This window comes from Schistocerca serialis, chromosome 3 (assembly GCF_023864345.2).
Source record: "Schistocerca serialis cubense isolate TAMUIC-IGC-003099 chromosome 3, iqSchSeri2.2, whole genome shotgun sequence".
Taxonomy (NCBI): domain Eukaryota; kingdom Metazoa; phylum Arthropoda; class Insecta; order Orthoptera; family Acrididae; genus Schistocerca; species Schistocerca serialis.
Window position 1 is genome coordinate 264,961,818 of NC_064640.1, and position 20,510 is coordinate 264,982,327.

General features: G+C 40.6%; 1 protein-coding gene across 1 annotated transcript in view; it reads left to right on the plus strand.

Moving 5' to 3' along the window:
• LOC126470040 (acyl-CoA synthetase short-chain family member 3, mitochondrial) overlaps positions 1–20,510 on the plus strand; it is a 324,267-nt gene that overhangs the window by 189,973 nt on the left and 113,784 nt on the right. The window contains exon 7 of the mRNA XM_050097536.1: positions 9,265–9,493. Coding sequence (XP_049953493.1) covers positions 9,265–9,493 — 229 coding nt within the window. The remainder of the gene's footprint in view (positions 1–9,264; positions 9,494–20,510) is intronic.

Here is a 20,510-nt window from a genome sequence, read left to right on the forward strand (position 1 = left end):
AATTGACACAACTAGGGATACCCTGGATGAGCTGTTCTAGATACCTCTGAAAAATTGTGGGAGCCCTAGAGAGCCCAGAGGAGCCCAGAGAGCAATATGTAATATCTGTACATGTCAAATGATTTATTGATCACAAGAAACTGTTTTGTGGGATCATCAACAGTTGACTGAAAACAAGTGTAAGCAAGATCAACTTTTGAAAAATACTGAACTCCAGCCAATTTAGCTAACAGTTCCTCATACCTAGTGCTTGAGCAAAAATCACCATTTGTTTGTCATGAATGGGAGACTTACAATCACCACAGAACCAAAGCAACCAATAGGCTTTTGTACAATAACCATAGGTGCCACCCATTGGCTAGAAAAGACAGGGGAAGTAACACCCAGATTCTGCAGTCTGTTTAGTTCTGCCATAATTTTGTTCATGCGTGGTGAATGGTATTGGATAGGCTCTACTGAACTTAGGTACTGCCAAATGATTCAGTGAGATGTGTGCCTGAAAATTCTTAGCACAACCTAAGGAAGGTCAACCATCTGTTTGAAATTTTCATGCAACACATTTGTTTTCATGAATGGAATTGCATTAGAAATTAGATTTAACTGTCCTGAATTTGAAAATTGAAAAGCAAGAAAGCATCAAGACCAAAAATGTTAGTAGTTGACCAAGCATTAACTACAAGCAACATTAATTGTTGAGCTACATTTGTGTACTTAGCTTGCACCATGATTTGAACCTGCAGCAGGAGTGACTGGCCATTGTATGTCTTGCGCAACAGTGCACATAGTGGTGGGGAGCCAATGCACCTGGGGTTACGAAAACCAGGGATTTACAATATACCTTGTCAATGTGGCATGTCCTACATTGGCCAGACGACAAGAACTGTGGAGATCAGGTGCAAAGAACATCAGAGGCACACTAGATTAAGACAGGTGACTAAGTCAGCCATTGCTGAACACTGTCTAGAACTAGATCATGCCATGAAGTATGAGGATACCAAGATTCTAGCACAAACACCCAGATTTTGGAACAGTGTTATAAGAGAATCGATTGAGATTAAAATGGCTGACGATCTTATGAATCGTGACACAGGGTACCAGCTAAGCAGAGCCTGGGATCTGGCTCTGGAATTGTTAAAGGAGCAATGGGGCCAGCTGCAACACTACACAAACAGAAGAACCAGAGACATGGAGATGGTAAACGAGCCCCTGACGGACTGCCAGGAGCACCAGACCGAAGATGGAACACCCAGAAGTGGGACTGGTGGGCGCGGACCACAGAGGGAACATCCAGAGCCGCAGCAGACGAAAAACGGAGCGGCAACGCTCCAACAGGTCGGGGTGAGCAGGCGCGGACCGCAGGGGGAACGCCTGGTACCCCAGACCGTAGATGAAACCCCCAGGAGCGCGTTTGGTGGGCGCGGACCGCAGAGGGAACACTTAGAACCGCAGCGGACGGAAAACGGAGCAGCAACGCTCCAGCAGGTCACAGGGAATGGGCGCGGACCACAGAGGAAGCGCCTGCAGCCGTTGGTGGAGGGGGAAGGCCATAGGCATAAATACTGGACCAGGTCCACTCGAGGAGCAGTCTCAGGTCGCACCTGATGAAGGTCTCGAGCTACGTGACCGAAATATCGTGCAAGTATGACGCTGATATCCGGCAGAACACCCGACAACCCAAGATGTCATTAGATCGCCGGGAAAGGCTAAAGAGTTACATCAAAGGTCTCTACGGGGAGGAGATGTATCAGAATATCAAGAAGCTGGACAAGCTACGGTAGAAGAAAGGGAAGATGCTGAGTTCTCTCAGTTTTTTGCTGAGGTGTCGAGATGGAGAAGTGGTACCAGTATTTGCCAGAATTAAACATCACATCAACTCCAGAGCGGCGAACAAGATAAAACGCAGAGCTAGCATGGCACTGGTGAGAGAGAGAATTCGAGATATGCGCCACAGGTTAGATGTTGTGGCCAGGGAGCTGTTACACATTCATCTGTACATGGCAGCCTCCTTAACAAGAGAAAATTGGGATTGGGTAGACCATGCCTCCTGGTCTTTAGCTGAGTGTGCTAGAAGGAATGCCTCATCTTGCCAATCTGCAAAGTTTTACCGCATGAGCAAGAAAGCACAGCAGATGGAAGAGACATGCACGGTGACGAATCTGAGTGGCATACAGTTTGATGATACAACCTTAAAGGTACTCAGCAGGGGTCTCAACTTTGCTACGACCCCTAGAAACGTACCCATTTCAGGTTTCGTCAGTGCAGTAGAGCAAGTTGCAGCCACACTTCCACCTAATGTGGCAGAGGAAGTCCGCCGAGAGACCTGCAGGGTCCTCACCAAGGCCAGGCCGCCGAAATCGAACATCACAACCAAGGAGAGGCTTGCACTCAAGAAACTACGGGAAGACAACAGCATTGTGGTACTGCCAGCAGACAAAGGGAACTCCACTATCATCTTGCAGCGAGTGGATTATGATGAGAAAGTACGCCAACTTCTGGAGGACCCTGCATACAGAATTCTGGAGTGTGACCCCACGGACAAGGTGGCCAAGAAGACCAGTGCTCTCTTGAAGGAAACAGGGATGCCCGATAAGATCATCAGACAACTACGGGAAAAAGCGCCAGTGCCACCTAGACTGTATGGTCTGCCTAAAATACACAAGGAGGGTGTGCCCCTACGTCCTATTGTCAGTAATATTGGGGCACCTACGTACACAACAGCCAAGTACTTGAAAGGTCTCCTGGCTCCATATGTGGGGAAATGTATTCACCACATCCGCAACTCAGAAGATTTCCTGCAACGCCTCAAGCAACTGCACATCACAGATTCGGACATCATGGTTAGTTTTGATGTGGTATCGCTGTTCACCAGGGTCCCACTGAAGGACTCACTAGAACTGATTGCAGAGAAATTTGATAGTGCTCTGTTGGACCTGTTCAGTCATACACTGACATCCACGTATTTCCTGTACAGAAACCAATATTACGAGCAAACTGAAGGTGTAGCTATGGGCAGCCCACTGTCCCCTGTGGTTGCCAACATGTTTATGGAGAGTTTTGAGGAGAGGGCATTGGAGACAGCCACATGTAAACCCACATGCTTCTTTAGGTATGTGGATGACACCTTCGTGATCTGGCCACATGGGATGGACAGGCTCAATGAGTTTCTTGAACATCTTAACTCATGCCACCCTAATATCAAGTTCACCATGGAACTGGAGAAGAATGGCCAGCTGTCATTTCTGGATGTACTAGTCCAGAGGAAAGCAGATGGATCAATTGGCCACAGTGTGTACCGAAAACCTACACACACTGATTTATATCTGCAGGCCAGCAGTTGTCACCACCCTGCACAGAAGAATGGGGTTCTGAAGACTTTGGTCCACAGAGCACGTGCCCTATCAGACCAAGAGAATCTACCCATAGAGATAGAACGTCTCAAAACAGTTTTCTCCAAGAATGGATACATGGACAGACAAATTGAGAGGGCACTCCGACCAGCCACTATACCACAGGTTCCTGAAGAAGACCAAGATGAAGCAAGGAAGGTGGCATATCTGCCCTATGCTGGCTCTATTTCTGCCAGAATCAGTAGGATCCTGCGTAAACACAATATCAAGTGTGTTTTCTGTCCATCCAACAAGATCGGGGGACTACTGGGGAGTGTCAAAGACGACCTGGGGTTACGAAAACCAGGGATTTACAATATACCTTGTCAATGTGGCATGTCCTACATTGGCCAGACGACAAGAACTGTGGAGATCAGGTGCAAAGAACATCAGAGGCACACTAGATTAAGACAGGTGACTAAGTCAGCCATTGCTGAACACTGTCTAGAACTAGATCATTCCATGAAGTATGAGGATACCACGATTCTAGCACAAACACCCAGATTTTGGGACAGTGTTATAAGAGAATCGATTGAGATTGAAATGGCTGATGATCTTATGAATCGTGACACAGGGTACCAGCTAAGCAGAGCCTGGGATCCGGCTCTGGAATTGTTAAAGGAGCAACGGGGCCAGCTGCAACACTACACAAACAGAAGAACCAGAGACATGGAGATGGTAAACGAGCCCCTGATGGACTGCCAGGAGCGCCAGACCGAAGATGGAACACCCAGAAGTGGGACTGGTGGGCGCGGACCACAGAGGGAACATCCAGAGCCGCAGCAGACGAAAAACGGAGCGGCAACGCTCCAACAGGTCGGGGTGAGTGGGCGCGGACCGCAGGGGGAACGCCTGGTACCCCAGACTGTAGATGAAACCCCCAGGTGCGGGTTTGGTGGGCGCGGACCGCAGAGGGAACACCTAGAACCGCAGCGGACGGAAAATGGAGCAGCAACGCTCCAGCAGGTCACAGGGAATGGGCGCGGACCACAGAGGAAGCGCCTGAAGCCGTTGGTGGAGGGGGAAGGCCATAGGCATAAATACTGGACCAGGTCGACTCGAGGAGCAGTCTCAGGTCGCACCTGATGAAGGTCTCGAGCTACGTGACCGAAATATCGTGCAAGTACGACGCTGATATCCGGCAGAACACCCGACAACCCAAGATGTCAATAATTATAGTTATTCTCATAATATCACATTTTAAAATAAATAATTTAATAACACTGAAGACTAAGCAGCCAAAATTCTTACCATCCCACTCCAACACATTTCTTCTTCAATAGTGTCTACTGGTAAAAATCACTTTTAGCTAATCTGTGATATACAGCAATACAATGCTGGATACACAAAAATTTCTTGTCTACATTGCAGCCTTGATTTGTGAAGTTTGGTGTACTACATTCTTATTTATTTAGCAGTTTGCATACACAAATAGAGCAAAAATTTAGAAGTCCCTTAAAATCCAGTTAAAAATTAAAGATCTTGCTTAGAAGCCACTCCTTGGATAATTTAATTTATTATTGGGTTGAGAGAGAAACAGTAGTCCTTTTTCTGACAGGGTATTTTCTCCCAAGTGTATAAGGTTTCAACTTAAAAGTTTTGGACACAAATAAATCCAAACATGTTATAGTTGATGGACATTAATTGTCAATACAATTTTTGTAAGTAGTGTGTGACTGTCATTTATCTTTATTAGTGTGTACCTTGATTGGTTCCTGAGTCTCATGTTAGATTATTGAACCATAACATTCCATTCTGTTACTTGTTTTAACAATTTTATAATAAATCTATAACAATGAAAAGCAGTTTTCCATAAACACAGCATGTTATTGTATTTTGTCACACATAACAGGATTAAGTACATCTCTTGATTGAAACATTGTCTCAAATAACAACAATATAAACTGATTGTTTATTGATTTTTGCTGGAGGCTTTAGACATAACATAATATCCCTGCAAATGGAAATATCTGCCTCAAAGTAAATGTACAGTACATGCTGGGTACATACATCTCTATAACTCACTCTGCTGCCATGCTTGTCCATTGCTATTGGAACTGTTGAATATCTAGGTTATTGTAATCAAGTCCCTTTATTTTATTTTATTTTATCCATGTTTTCCACTTGTGAACAAGACTGTATTCAATACACAAAAATTAAAATTAATAAGGCCTCCAATCACTTTTTTTAATCACATGATGGCATTATGGACCCTGCAGATCTACCATCAGTTACAAATTATCATAATATGTAATTTACTTCTGCTCTCGAGTGAGGTGATGTGAAATGTATGTTGCTGTTATGAGAAGGCTGGAGGCTACATTCAGTACTTCATTAATCAAATAGCAGAAAATATGATGAGAAACAGTGGAAAACCTCCCCAAAAATTAAGTATTACATTGTTTTACACCATTTATCATCATATTTTCTGTCGTTTGATTCATGTAATACAAAACCTAGCATCTAACATTCTCACAACAGGACATACATTTTGCATCACCTCACTTGAGAGCAGAAGCAAATAATGTATTAAGATCATTTTCATCTGATGATGGACCCACAGGGTTCAAAATGCTTTGTGTGATTCAATAAAACATGAAAAAATTGTGACTGGAGGCATTATTATTCAAACTTCTGATTATTTAAATTCTATTTCTTTAATATATGTGTTTGTGTGTTGGTAGTCCCCATAAGAAATCATGCTGCAATGTAAAATAGAGTATTTCTTGTCTTCTTCGTGAAATTTTATATAAATGACATGTCTGTACACACTAGTCTCAATAAAAGGCATTTTATAACCTACATTATGCAGCTAATTTTACTCTAATTCAAAGATAAATCATCTAACAAAAATGAACATGTTCTGTGTTTGACCAGTCTGTCATTTTCTAAAGATGTGAACATCTTGGACACCACACAACTTAAGTTTGAATCCTGGATCGATGCAGAGTTGCTCCAAGTTTTGAAATCAGTCCAATGAAAAATGACAACATCTGTTGGAAAAGATTTCAAAATGGAAAGATAATCAAACAATGATGGAAAAAACTTCTACTTACCTAAATGTGGTAAGTATAAGTTCTTTCTATCATTATTTGATTGTAGTGAAAACCAAGATAGATTTTAATAAACTGCTAAACCAGTTTCCATAAGTAGTACTTCAGTCATGTGCGCTGGTACATCTTTTTCTGATAATGATGTCAAGCAAAGTGCATACAATACAAGTTAATAAAACACCATACAATCACTATCTGAGTTTAAGCAAAACTTCATCCATTATTTCCTCACAAATTACAAGTGAGACATTTGTTCTCCAGCTGATGACTTACTACATTTATTTATTTGTATCAAGTTTTTGTAAAGTGTGAAGACTGTGGCAGGCATATCATTAATCAGTACTTCTTGATGCATTTAGAAGATACTCCTATTCTCTGTCTGTGAGTGCACTGTTGAAAGTGGAGATATGTGGCCATTAGTTATACGTACCAGATGGTTATGATTGAAATTAAAGTACAGCTATTCACAGAGGTTCAGTGTGCACTGTAATTGTCATATGGCGCCAAAACATGGTAAATACTCTAATGCATTAATCCAGAACCAGTTTACACTGGAAAAAAAATTAGTTCCAGTTTTGGCAGCTAGATGAAAATCTGATGCTGTGAGTGCAAGAAAGACACATAGAAATATTTCCATATGTAATGAATTAGGAATGTGACATGGGCAGAAATGGTCATACAAATGAGAAAAGCAAAAATTATTTTTGCTGCTTCGTATTATTAAGTGTACCGTGGACCATGAGATGGACAATTCTTGTGGCACTACAAGAGCACTAGCACTACCCAGGGCATGTGCTGCATGGCAGCAACAACAATTTTGTCAATAGTTCCCAATGGGATAAGATAACTTTGCCTTACAGGTGCCACACCAAGCTCACCTGTGTTTCCAAATTTAATTATCATCCTCTTTAAATGATTTATTGACATCAGGCCTCTCCTCAGACCTTTCAGTTGGCAATACTTTCTCAATGCAGCACTGTAATTGCTGTCATTCACATAAAACAGTTTCACTGAAAGTGCACGGTGTCTCTTCTTGATAACCATTCTGTTCACTCACATTATAGTTTGTCAAATGGCAGTGTGGATGTCATACCATCATACAAACAGTGTGCAGTGCCGGATTTGCACCTGATGGCCATGATCAGCACTAATTTTTTTCCAACGTAAATTGGTTCCCCAATGACACATTATTATATCTACCAAGTTTCATTGCCCACAATGGACCTTCATGAATAGCTGCACTGTAATATAACCACATGGTATATTGTTTTTGTGGGCCTGCAATTTGTTCTCTTGTTTCTCAGTTGTCTACCTGTATTAATGTAGAACAGAGATGAGAAAATAGATCCACCATTGTCTGTGTTTAATGAACCACTATTTCATTCATTAAAAGTAACAGTGAAAGCATTCCTTGCAATTCATAAACTGAATAGGAAGCCATTGACTTGATGCATTAATGGCTAACTTAATAAGAGTTGAAACTTTATGGCAAATTAAAACTCTGTGCCAGACTGAGACTCAAACTCGGGACCTTTGCCTTTTGCAGGCAAGTGCTCTACCATATGCTGAGCTACCCAAGCACGACTCACACTGCATCCTCACAGCCCTGCTTCTGCCAGTACCTCATCTTCTACCATCCAAACTTAACAGAAGCACTCCTGAAAGAAAGGATATTCATGGCTTAGCCACAGCATAGGGGATGTTTCCAGAATGAGATTTTCACTCTGCAGCGGAATGTGCAATGATATGAAACATTCTGGCAGATTAAAACTGTGTGCTGTACCGAGACTCGAACTCGGGACCTTTACCTTTCGAGGGCAAGTGCTCTACCACCTGAGCTACCCAAGCATGACTCACGCCCTGTCCTCACACCCCCACTTCTGCCAGAGCACTTGCCTGCGAAAGGCAAAGGTCTTGAGTTTGAGTCTCAGTCCGGGACACAGTTTTAATCTGCCAGAAAGTTTCATATCAGCGCACATTCCACTGCAGGGTCAAAATCTCATTCTGGAAACATCCCCTAGGCTGTGGCTAAGCCATGTCTCTGCAATATCCTTTCTTTCAGGAGTGCTAGTTCTGCAAGGTTTGCAGGAGAACGTCTGTAAAGTTTGGATGGTACGAGCTGAGGTACTGGCAAAAGTCGGGCTGTGAGGAAGGGGCGTGTGTCGTTCTTGGGTAACTCAGTTGGTAGAGCACTTGCCTGCGAAAGGCAAAGGTCCCGAGTTCGAGTCTTGGTCTGGCACACAGTTTTAACCTGCCAGAAAGTTTCACATCAGTGCACATTCCACTGCAGATTGAAAATCTCATTCTTAATAAGAGTTTTTAGTCTGTACATGCAATTAAAGGTGACAGGGAATCATAGTATCATATTTAATTGGACAAATGTCAGAATGGCAGACTGAATGTTTCAGATTGCTTACATTCACTGGTAACTTGTTTAAGAGAATTAAATAAACATTTTTGAAGGAAATTATGTCCCTTCAGTGTGAGAATTTACATAACTGTTTATAGCATATCACAAATTGCTGTAACAATGGGATAGAGATTTGAACCTCAAAATAAACACAAAATAAGCACAATGTTTTTGAGTAAACTAAAATGTCCAAATAACACAAATGTTTAATTTGTTTACTTTAAGTACACCTTTTTTGTATTGTTCATTCACAATAATGAATGAAAATCCATATCTAACCTTCATTTCTGTATGTTTTCTGTCTGATACATAATAAATCTAATTCTTGATAAATATATGGATTAATGTTACTGTACTTACATTATTTTTATAATATTTACCATTAATTCAGTATTGGTTTTACTGCTTGCCATAGATCAACCTAAAGGAATTCTCCGTCCTGTTGGAGGCCATATTGCCACACTTGCATGGACAATGCCAACAATATATGGAATTGGAATGGATGATGTTTGGTGGACAGCATCTGACATGGGATGGGTGGTGGGTCATTCATATATTTGTTATGCACCTCTAGTATATGGTGTCACATCAGTGATGTATGAGGGAAAGCCTGATCGTACACCAGACGCTGGCCAGTATTTCAGGTATGCTCAATATCTACATGGATATATGAATAAAAAACAAATAAGACCCACCTATGATATAAGTAAAAAATAACCAAATTACATTAACAATGTGTGAGAAATACTGTTTATTATTAATGTAAATGTCTTTGGTAATACATTAGTTCTCAAAGCAGAGGAATCCCACAGGATTTAAAGGCATTTCTTTCAGCTTCTTCTTTTTTCTTCCATTACGGATCTTCTTATCATGTAAGTTGTGTTACTGTATCTCTAGTGTCCAAAATACATCTTTTTGTAAAATTTATAAACCTTCCATTTTCTTACAGAAGCTTCTGGGTAGTTATGATACTTCAAAAAGGTAGCTGCATTTCCATTTTAAGCAATCTTTGTGCTAGGTATTACACTTTCTACAGATTCCAAATTACTGTTCTTACAAAAGCTCTAAACTTTGTCAGCAATAACCTATGAGCACACACTGCTATAAAAGTCCTCTCTGAGCTGCATTTCATATGTACTAATTTTGTTCAAATAATTGTTAATTTGCTCTGTGCTTATTTAACTCTTAAATTTCCATGCCAATGTGATATTGTATGTGAAAGATGAAGAGATTCCTACTTTCAAACTACCGGCATTTTAAAAAATTCACTGTCTGGTATTTAGATATCAGTATCAGTAACATTCACGAATTTCTAATTTTTTCATATGGGCTTTCAGCTGTGATGTGCAGTGTCAGTCTTGTCAAAAAGTACAGAAGGAATAATTAGATTTACATGTTTACTACTGTATTTTAAAGCCAAAATTGTGGATGCATCCTATTGTAAACAGACTTGTGAAGAACAACATAGCTGTCAATTTGAACTGGCTATGATTGAAAATAATGCTTTTTTCTCTTATTACACATGAAGAAATAAGCCTTTTCATTTTTATAACAACTGTTTGTACCTGCATTGGTTGTATATCATAGATGAAACTGGTAAATATAAAACCAGTGATTTTTGTCAGATATGGTAAAAGAAGGAAAAGAATCGATATACAGTTGTTTGAAATAACTTGTATGACAATTATCATAATTTTTAATGTGCATTATACTTTCTTACATCATACATTAGCCATGACTGGAATCTTTTAGTTACTGCATCTGCATGGGATTGGAGAGGAAAGCCAAGATTCCACTTGTTACTACTACTAATAATAAAAATCTTTATTCCTCCAAAATAATAAATGAAAAGTGCTAGTTTGCTTGTGTTCTACTTTTACTGTGTTAACCAGTTTTGGGCTTACAAGGCCATCGTCAGAGATTTACTGACTATTGTCACCAAAGAAGTTACAATGTTTGTGAACAACATTTGAAAAGAAGTTATATCTAGATTGAAGCAAGAATGTACAGTAAATAGTATCTTTGACAGTGTGATGGTAATGCAATGTAAAAAGTAAAAACTTGAACAGTAAATAAATATAAACGGAGTAAACAAAACTGGAACAGCATAACAGTTTATAGTAATATACAAAACCAATAAAATAAAATTAGTACTTGACAAGGGTATTTCAGGAGGTATAAAACAGGAAGTGTGATTCACAAACCAGTTAAAAAAAAGAATTGTCAGTGTAACTACAGAATATATGAGTAACTTACGCAATATCAATAAGATAAAGAGAAATGAAAAAAAAGCAGTTAAATGGAGGATTGTGAGGGAACCTACAGTAAATGTCATAATAATTTTTCAGTTTTGCACATCATCATTTTTTGTACACTTGCAACTATATCATGCCATACATATAATGAATATGCACAACAAGTAACACAATATATGCTATTATACAAAGAATATAGAAATGGAATTGTTGATAATGGAGCCCAAGAATCTCTGAGTGGGGAGGTACACAAATCTTTCAGTTAACAACCATTTCAGTTTTCCTTAAAAAAGATTTTCATGGAGCTATTTGACAACCTATTATAGAACTCCAGCTTCAAGTGGACTGTGATCTATAGCTCCTTTATTACTTGATATCCTATGATACCTATCTGGAAGGTACCAAAGGAGATGTGGAGCCACACTGACTCCAGCACCATGGCCAGGTGCTATGTTTCTCGGTTGAGGAACCATGGCACAAACAGCCAGATTGAGGTGGTCCCACGCATTCTCAAATGGTTTAAATCAGGGAGTTTGGTGCCCAGGGGAATATGCTAAACTCATCCTGGTGCTCCTAGAACCATACAGATATGCTGCAAGCTGTGTAACACATTGCATTGTCCTGCAGAGCATATGCCAAGGAGAAACAAACTGCATGTAGAGTTGGAGATGGTTCCCAAGGATAGATACATGTTTTGTTGATCCATTGTGCCTTCCAGAATGATGAAATCACCCAGGGAATGCTACAAAAACATTCCTCAGATCATAATAGTCCCTCCTCTGTCCTGGACCCTTCCAACAATTGTTGCAGGGCCATACACACCAACAGCCATTGTCCAATGAGTATAAAATGTGATTCATATGAAAAGACCACCTGACATGAAAATTCAAGCCTTTGTTGCTCATGAACAGCAGTCAGAATGGATGGATGAACCATGCACCTGCTATAGGGGCCCATACGCAGCAATGTTCGCTAAATAGTCATTGAGGAGACACTGTTGGTAGCTTCTTGGTTCATCTGGGTGGTCAGTCACTCAACAATTGCATGTCTATTCACCTGTACACATCTCCGCAGCAATCGCTAACCCCTATCATCTACGCCCATGGTGCACCACTGTTGCCTCTGTGCCAGTTTTGGACAACACCATTTTGCCATGCATGGTATACTTTAAGCATGGTAGCACATGAACCGTTTTCAAATGTACCTGTTTCTGAAATGCTTCTACCCTTGGCCAAAAAACCAGTGATCATGGTCTTTCAAACATCAGATAAGTCACTCTGTTTCTATATTACTACAACTGCACTTTTTTCCACATTCTCTTGACAAGCTTTATATACCCTCTACTGTTCATGCTGCCAGCTGGCATCTGGGAGAGGTTATTGCACATTGATACTGAACATAGGTGGTGGTCACATTAACTTGAGTGGACCATGTAGGTGCTCCGTTTTGAAGCCTGAATATCCTATTCATGTAAACTGTGGGTGCCCTATCCCAAGTTTCAATCCCATATTGCACATCTGAGAGCGTTAATCTGTAGTACACTTGTTAAAGGACAGTAGGGATAGTTATATTTAGTAAGTAAATATTGCAGCTAATCTTTTTACAGATGTGGCTGATATGTTTTTCATGTAAGATGTTCATCAATCACACTGCCTAAAAACATGTTTATCAGATGTCTCAACTGCAGACAGTGATTCACTATATGATCATTTATAATTTAACAAGATCTTCATTGCAACAATCTTGTCCTTATTCAGTGTAAGTTCATTCATTGTTAGATATTCTGTGATCAGTTCAGAGTTCTCTTTATTTCCTTGTATTACTAGCTGTTCTGCATGGCCACAACCAATAAATTATGTATCATCAGCATAGTTCACCAGCTTTGAGTTTTGCAGCTGTGTTATCTAATTTATGCATGCAAGAAACAAAAATTGCCCAATAACACCTCCCTGGGGGATTCCACAGTTTACTGTTGGGGTTTTGCTTTTTTTCTTACAACACAGTTTAGTACACTGTCTCTTGGAGATACAAACTTAGAACTTTAGTACTACCCCTCTTACACCATAAGTTTCTAATTTGAATAACAGTACTGCAAGATTCACAGAATAAATGGTCTTAGACTTATCTAGAAAATTCCCAATAACTTTGCTTCCTTTATCTAGTCTGTTTAGCAGTTCAAGGAAAAAAAATTGCTACTCCTGTTATTGTGGATCACCATTTTCCAAACCTGTGCTGCAAGTTGTTTACCGACAAAAGATTCCATTGGGTCTAAAATTAGTCTTTCAAGCAACTTGCCAAGTGTTGAAGTCAATGAAATTGGGCTGTAATTTTTTATGTCAGTGGCTGCTCCCTTTTTATTCTTTGGTCATATCTTCAGTAATTTTTAAAAGTTCAGGAAAGCTCCCTGGGGCCAGTTCAGTTGAACCATTCATTGGTTTTATTAATTCAGTTTTGCATTCCTTATGTAAAGTAAATGATACATCATCACAGGCATTAAATGTTTTTATGTTGAGTTTTAAGATTATTTTCAGTACCTCATATTCTATTACACTCGTTATGAAAAATGGATTACTCCTTTTAACTGAGTTTATTTGTAGTGTTGTTTCAATTTCTTCTTTGCATGCCTTTCTACAATGTTTTATGAAGTCTTCTAGTGCTATATTACTACAACTTGAATTCTCTTTGTTTACTACATTCCAAGTTGTTATGGTAACATTACTGAATTCACTTATCTGTTGAACATAATAGTGAGCTTTTAGAATCTTCAGGGATTACCTATATGTTTTTTCTAGCATTCTTTGTTCTTTGTTAGAGGAAATTTAAGATTCATTGTGTAATCTGCTTCCCTGTATTTTTTTAAATGGTCAGTTTTTAGTTTATAAATGAGTAAGTCATTAAGTGGAATCATTTTGTAGTCTGTATTAATCTCTATAGGTAAGGCTCTATGGTCCAAGAAATAGTATTCAATAGTTCTTGCCACTATTGTGACAGCCAGAGCGACAGCACCAGCAGCAGCGAGTACTGTTTGTATAAAGCGTTTATTTTGCATTTTGTTTACGACCTTCCACTAAGGAAGGGGTTCTATTTGTGTTTATCTGCTCTGCATAGTAACTAACAGTTCTTGATAAAACTTTACGTAGTTTTCGTGTTAGATTTCTTAGTGTTTTCTTGATCGTTTAAAACAGAAAGCGCCCTAAAACCGTCTTTTGTTTGTTTCGCGGCCGTTAGCCACTAGTCACTTGAATCAGCAGTTGTCTTGTGACAGCCAGAGCGACAGCACCAGCAGCAGCGAGTACTGTTTGTATAAAGCGTTTTTGTACTTATTTGCTGCGCTTAGCTTTTAAATAGTTTTTCTGGGAAAACCTAGCGTAGTTTTCGCGTCTCGTATTTCAGTGAGTGTTTCTTGATTATCAGAGTAGCTCATCAGAAGATTATCTTGGGAATTTGTCACCGTATAGAGTAGGGTAAACATAGTCATGTGTAGGGGCTGTGGTTGTTGTGAGCGGACCCAAGGAGAATTGGCCACTCTTCGGGGGCAGGTGGAGGCTTTGTCTGTTAGGCTCATCGAGCTCGAGGTGCAGGCGTCGGCTCGTAGTGGCGTTGGGGCAACTGTGGTGAGACCTATGCCTACTTCGGTGGCCTTGGAATCACATGGAACCCCTGATGTCGCTGCGTATTCCGGCAGTGAGCATCTTACCGGTCAGCCATCACTCCAGGGTGAATGGCGGACAGTGGTGGGCTCGCGCGTGCCTGGCCGAAAGGCGAAGGTGGGATCTGGCCGCGTGGCAGCTGCCTTACCCCTTTCCAACAGGTACGGGGTGCTTCCTAGTGGTGATGACATCGTTTCCGAGCCACCACAGGGTGCCTCGCCTGTTGGGCCAGTGGCCGATTCTCCGGCAAGGTCCCGACAGTCACAGAGGGCGGGCCTATTAGTTATAGGGAGCTCCAACGTTAGGCGGGTTATGGAGCCCCTCAGGAAAATAGCGGGTAGGTCGGGGAAGAATGCCAGTGTGCACTCGGTGTGCTTGCCGGGGGGTCTCGTCCGTAATGTGGAGGAGGCCCTTCCGGCAGCTATTGAACGCACTGGGTGTGACCGGCTGCAGATAGTAGCACATGTCGGAACGAATGACGCCTGCCGCTTGGGTTCTGAGGCCATCCTTGGTTCCTTCCGGCGGCTGGCTGATTTGGTGAAGACAACCAGCATCGCACGCGGAGTGCAAGCTGAGCTTAATATCTGCAGCATAGTGCCCAGAGTCGATCGCGGTCCTCTGGTTTGGAGCCGTGTGGAGGGTCTAAACCAGAGGCTCAGACGACTCTGCGACTATAATGGTTGCAAATTCATCGACCTCCGTTATTGGGTGGAGAACTGTAGGGCCCCCCTAGACAGGTCAGGCGTGCACTACACACCGGAAGCAGCTACTAGGGTAGCAGAGTACGTGTGGCGTGCACACGGGGGTTTTTTAGGTTAGAGGGACCCCCCCTTGGGCGAAACGATAAAATACCTGACGGCTTACCAGAGAGGACATTATCATCGTTGATAAAGAATGTCCGTCCTCAGAGACCAAAAACAGGAAAAGTTAACGTAATATTGGTAAACTGCAGGAGTATCCAGGGCAAGGTTCCTGAATTAGTATCTCTTATTGAAGGAAATAGTGCGCATATAGTATTAGGAACGGAAAGTTGGTTAAAACCGGAAGTGAACAGTAACGAAATCCTAGACACAGAATGGAATATATACCGCAAGGATAGGATAAACGCCAATGGTGGAGGAGTATTTATAGCAGTAAAGAATTCAATAATATCCAGTGAAGTTATTAGCGAATGCGAATGTGAAATAATCTGGGTTAAGTTAAGTATCAAAGGTGGGTCAGATATGATAGTCGGATGCTTCTATAGACCACCTGCATCAGCAACCGTAGTAGTTGAGCGCCTCAGAGAGAACCTGCAGAACGTCGTGAAGAAGTTTCGTGATCATACTATTGTAATAGGGGGAGACTTCAATCTACCAGGTATAGAATGGGATAGTCACACAATCAGAACTGGAGCCAGGGACAGAGACTCTTGTGACATTATCCTGACTGCCTTGTCCGAGAATTACTTCGAGCAGATAGTTAGAGAACCAACTCGTGAAGCTAACGTTTTAGACCTCATAGCAACAAATAGACCGGAACTTTTCGACTCCGTGAATGTAGAAGAGGGTATCAGTGATCATAAGTCAGTGGTTGCATCAATGACTACAAGTGTAATAAGAAATGCCAAGAAAGGAAGGAAAATATATTTGCTTAACAAGAGTGATAGGGCACAAATCGCAGAATATCTGAGTGACCACCATCAAACGTTCATTTCTGAGGAAGAGGATGTGGAACAAAAATGGAAAAAATTCAGAAACATCGTCCAGTACGCCTTAGATAAGTTCGTACCGACTAAGGTCCAAAGCGAGGGGAAAGATCCACCGTGGTATAACAATCATGTACGAAAGGTACTACGGAAACAAAGAAAGCTTCATCATAGGTTTAAGAGTAGTCGAATCATAGCTGATAAGGAAAAGCTGAACGAAGCGAAAAAGAGCATAAAGAGAGCAATGAGAGAAGCATTCAACGAATTCGAACATAAAACATTGGCAAACAATCTAAACAAGAACCCTAAAAAGTTTTGGTCATATGTAAAATCGGTAAGCGGATCTAAATCCCCTATTCAGTCACTCGTTGACCACGATGGAACCGAAACAGAGGACGACCGAAGAAAGGCAGAAATACTGAATTCAGTGTTCCGAAACTGTTTCACTGCGGAAAATCGTAACACGGTCCCTGACTTCAGCCGTCGCACGGACGCCAAAATGGAAAATATTGAAATAAACGATATCGGAATTGAAAAACAACTGCTATCACTTAGTAGCGGAAAAGCATCCGGACCAGACGAGATACCCTTAAGATTCTACAGTGATTATGCTAAAGAACTTGCCCCCTTTCTATCAGCAATTTATCGTAGATCGCTGGAAGAACGTAAAGTACCTAGCGACTGGAAGAAAGCGCAGGTCGTTCCCATTTTCAAGAAGGGTCATAAATCAGATGCGAATAATTATAGGCCTATTTCGCTTACGTCAATCTGTTGTAGAATAATGGAACATGTTTTGTGTTCTCGTATTATGACGTTCTTAGATAATACAAATCTCCTTCATCATAACCAACATGGATTCCGCAAACAGAGATCATGTGAAACTCAGCTCGCCCTATTTGCCCAAGAAATTCACAGTGCCGTAGACACTGGCGAGCAGATTGATGCCGTATTCCTGGACTTCAGGAAGGCATTTGATACGGTTCCGCACTTACGTTTAGTGAAAAAAATACGAGCTTACGGAATATCGGACCAGGTTTGTGATTGGATTCAGGATTTCCTAGAAGAAAGAACACAACATGTCATTCTTAACGGTTCAAAATCTGCAGATGTAGAGGTAATTTCGTGAGTACCGCAGGGAAGCGTGATAGGACCTTTATTGTTTACAATATACATAAATGACTTAGTTGACAACATCGGTAGCTCCGTGAGGCTATTTGCAGATGACACGGTAGTCTACAAGAAAGTAGCAACATCAGAAGACTCGTACGTACTCCAGGAGGACCTGCAGAGGATTAATGCATGGTGCGACAGCTGGCAGCTTTCCCTAAACGTAGATAAATGTAATATAATGCGCATACATAGGGGCAGAAATCCATTCCAGTACGATTATGCCATAGGTGGTAAATCATTGGAAGCGGTAACGACCGTAAAATACTTAGGAGTTACTATCCGGAGCGATCTGAAGTGGAATGATCACATAAAACAAATAGTGGGAAAAGCAGGCGCCAGGTTGAGATTCATAGGAAGAATTCTAAGAAAATGTGACTCATCGACGAAAGAAGTAGCTTACAAAACGCTTGTTCGTCCGATTCTTGAGTATTGCTCATCAGTATGGGACCCTTACCAGGTTGGATTAATAGAAGAGATAGACATGATCCAGCGAAAAGCAGCGCGATTCGTCATGGGGACATTTAGTCAGCGCGAGAGCGTTACGGAGATGCTGAACAAGCTCCAGTGGCGGACACTTCAAGAAAGGCGTCACGCAATACGGAGAGGTTTATTATCGAAATTACGAGAGAGCACATTCCGGGAAGAGATGGGCAACATATTACTACCGCCCACATATATCTCGCGTAATGATCACAACGAAAAGATCCGAGAAATTAGAGCAAATACGGAGACTTACAAGCAGTCGTTCTTTCCACGCACAATTCGTGAATGGAACAGGGAAGGGGGGATCAGATAGTGGTACAATAAGTACCCTCCGCCACACACCGTAAGGTGGCTCGCGGAGTATAGATGTAGATGTAGATGTAATAGTTTCCAATTTAAATTTGCAACCGGACAGTCAAATTTATTCTGGTTGGCAAAAAATTTATATGGACATAGTTGTAGCAATATAACAAGTCAGAATATCTAATATAATTTACATTATAGCTTAAGGAATCTATGTTCCCATCTCATATTATTACCGTATATATTTGTTGATAGTTTATCCAAAACTTCATACAAATGGCAGGTGAATTCATCTATATCAGTATTTGGTGAACTTTACAGGCCAACAATTATTAGACCAATTTTACCTACCTTTATTTTTACTGCTGCTGATTCAAAGGTCATCTCCACACTGAGTTTATCAACCCAATCAGTGTTTTCATACTGAATATTATTTCTAATGCAGATGCTTAAACCACCAAACTTGCACTCACAGTTTTGTAATTATTTAATTTAAAACTACAAATCTCTTTGGTCTTGCTTCCAAATTCATTCACAGTAAATAAGTAATGCCATAGTAAGCGGCATGATGGCTCAAAATGCAGTTGCATCATGAACTGCAGCTTCTACACACTACAGTTACAATTTGAGAGGAACTGTTTCCAGTGTGCTCTCAATCAAAATCATATGGGTGGACATGAATGCCATCGTGCAGTTTGTAGTAGTAAAGTTCTGCTAAGGACTAAGTAAGAGAAATAAAAAACAGTGTTGAATCACTAGGTGAACAACAAGCAAAATTAAAAGATGAGTATTACATACAATGATGAACATCGAGATTCAGTCATTAGTCTTTGAAAATTTTTGAATTATCAAGCTGCAAGCACATTAGTAAACATAAACCTTCACTCATTAATTCTATCATTAAGTACTCCATTAAACATACAGATGGTATTTATACTTCCGTGTCCCAAAAAGTCAATCTGCAGAAAACGCTCATGTGACTCTCCTTCTCAGATCTGTAACTGCATCTATGGCAAGATTATGATGTCAGAATCTTTATAATGAAGCTGTGGTAATCCTTATTTTCTGTACTGTGGTACTGCAAACTGCATTCTGTTATTAATTTATTATTTTTTTTTTACTTAAAATGTACTTTATATAGAAATAAATCTTGTTCATGGACGATAAGTTGTGAATTTTGTACATATTAAGTGCATAAATTTGTTATTGTTTGCTCATAGGTCATAATGACAAAATGTGTTACTGTCAGGGAATTTGTAAATGAAATATAGCAATGAAACATCATGCTTTTCTGAATGTACTCTCTTAGTTGCAAGGTTGTAGTTGATTTTTATGGCAATGTAATGTACCACAATTGCAAAATCCATATTTATATGGTTATCCAAGTGTGACTGTGATAACAGCATGTATCTAACCTGGCCACTAACTGTAACTCTGCACTCAGCTAGTTCAGAGTTGTCATGAGAAGTATTTAACTATCACTTGTGGAATTGACCACAGTAGGTGCAGTATTGTGCAAGGTTATTTCCAGCACAACTTTTCCACCAGATTCTAGTCTCCTGTTGGAATAGACTTGCACCTTCTGAGGAAGACAGTTGAAGTATTTGCTCTGGATGATCCATTTACCTCTTAGTGTGTATGCAACGTATATGTGTGAACATAGCTTTCACACTCACTGTTGGAATGAAAGCAGAATAGGGTGCTATGAGATGCTTAATACAATTTTCAGTATGATGTTGGAGTCATAAACTGAGGTTCATTGTGAAAAAGTTTGAGAGAAGATTTCCACTGTAGTGGATACCAAAGCCTTGGCTGAGGTTCTGTGCATTGGTGCTACAACAGGAAATTAAGAAACAGTATCAAACATAATTAGATACATGCAGTTCAGAGAAGTTCCTGTAATGTTTCTCAAGTGAGTATAATTGCTGTGATACATAAAATGCGTGACACTGTGAGACAATTATGTAGGAGAAATATTTATTTAAGTGGTTTCAGCATTTTTTGTTAACTTTTCAGGCAATGTGTCATGGACATATCAGGCTATGTTCTCAAGAAACCAGTGAGGAACCAAAGTCCTAGGTAGCTGTATGAAACACTCTTAAGGGGACATTTG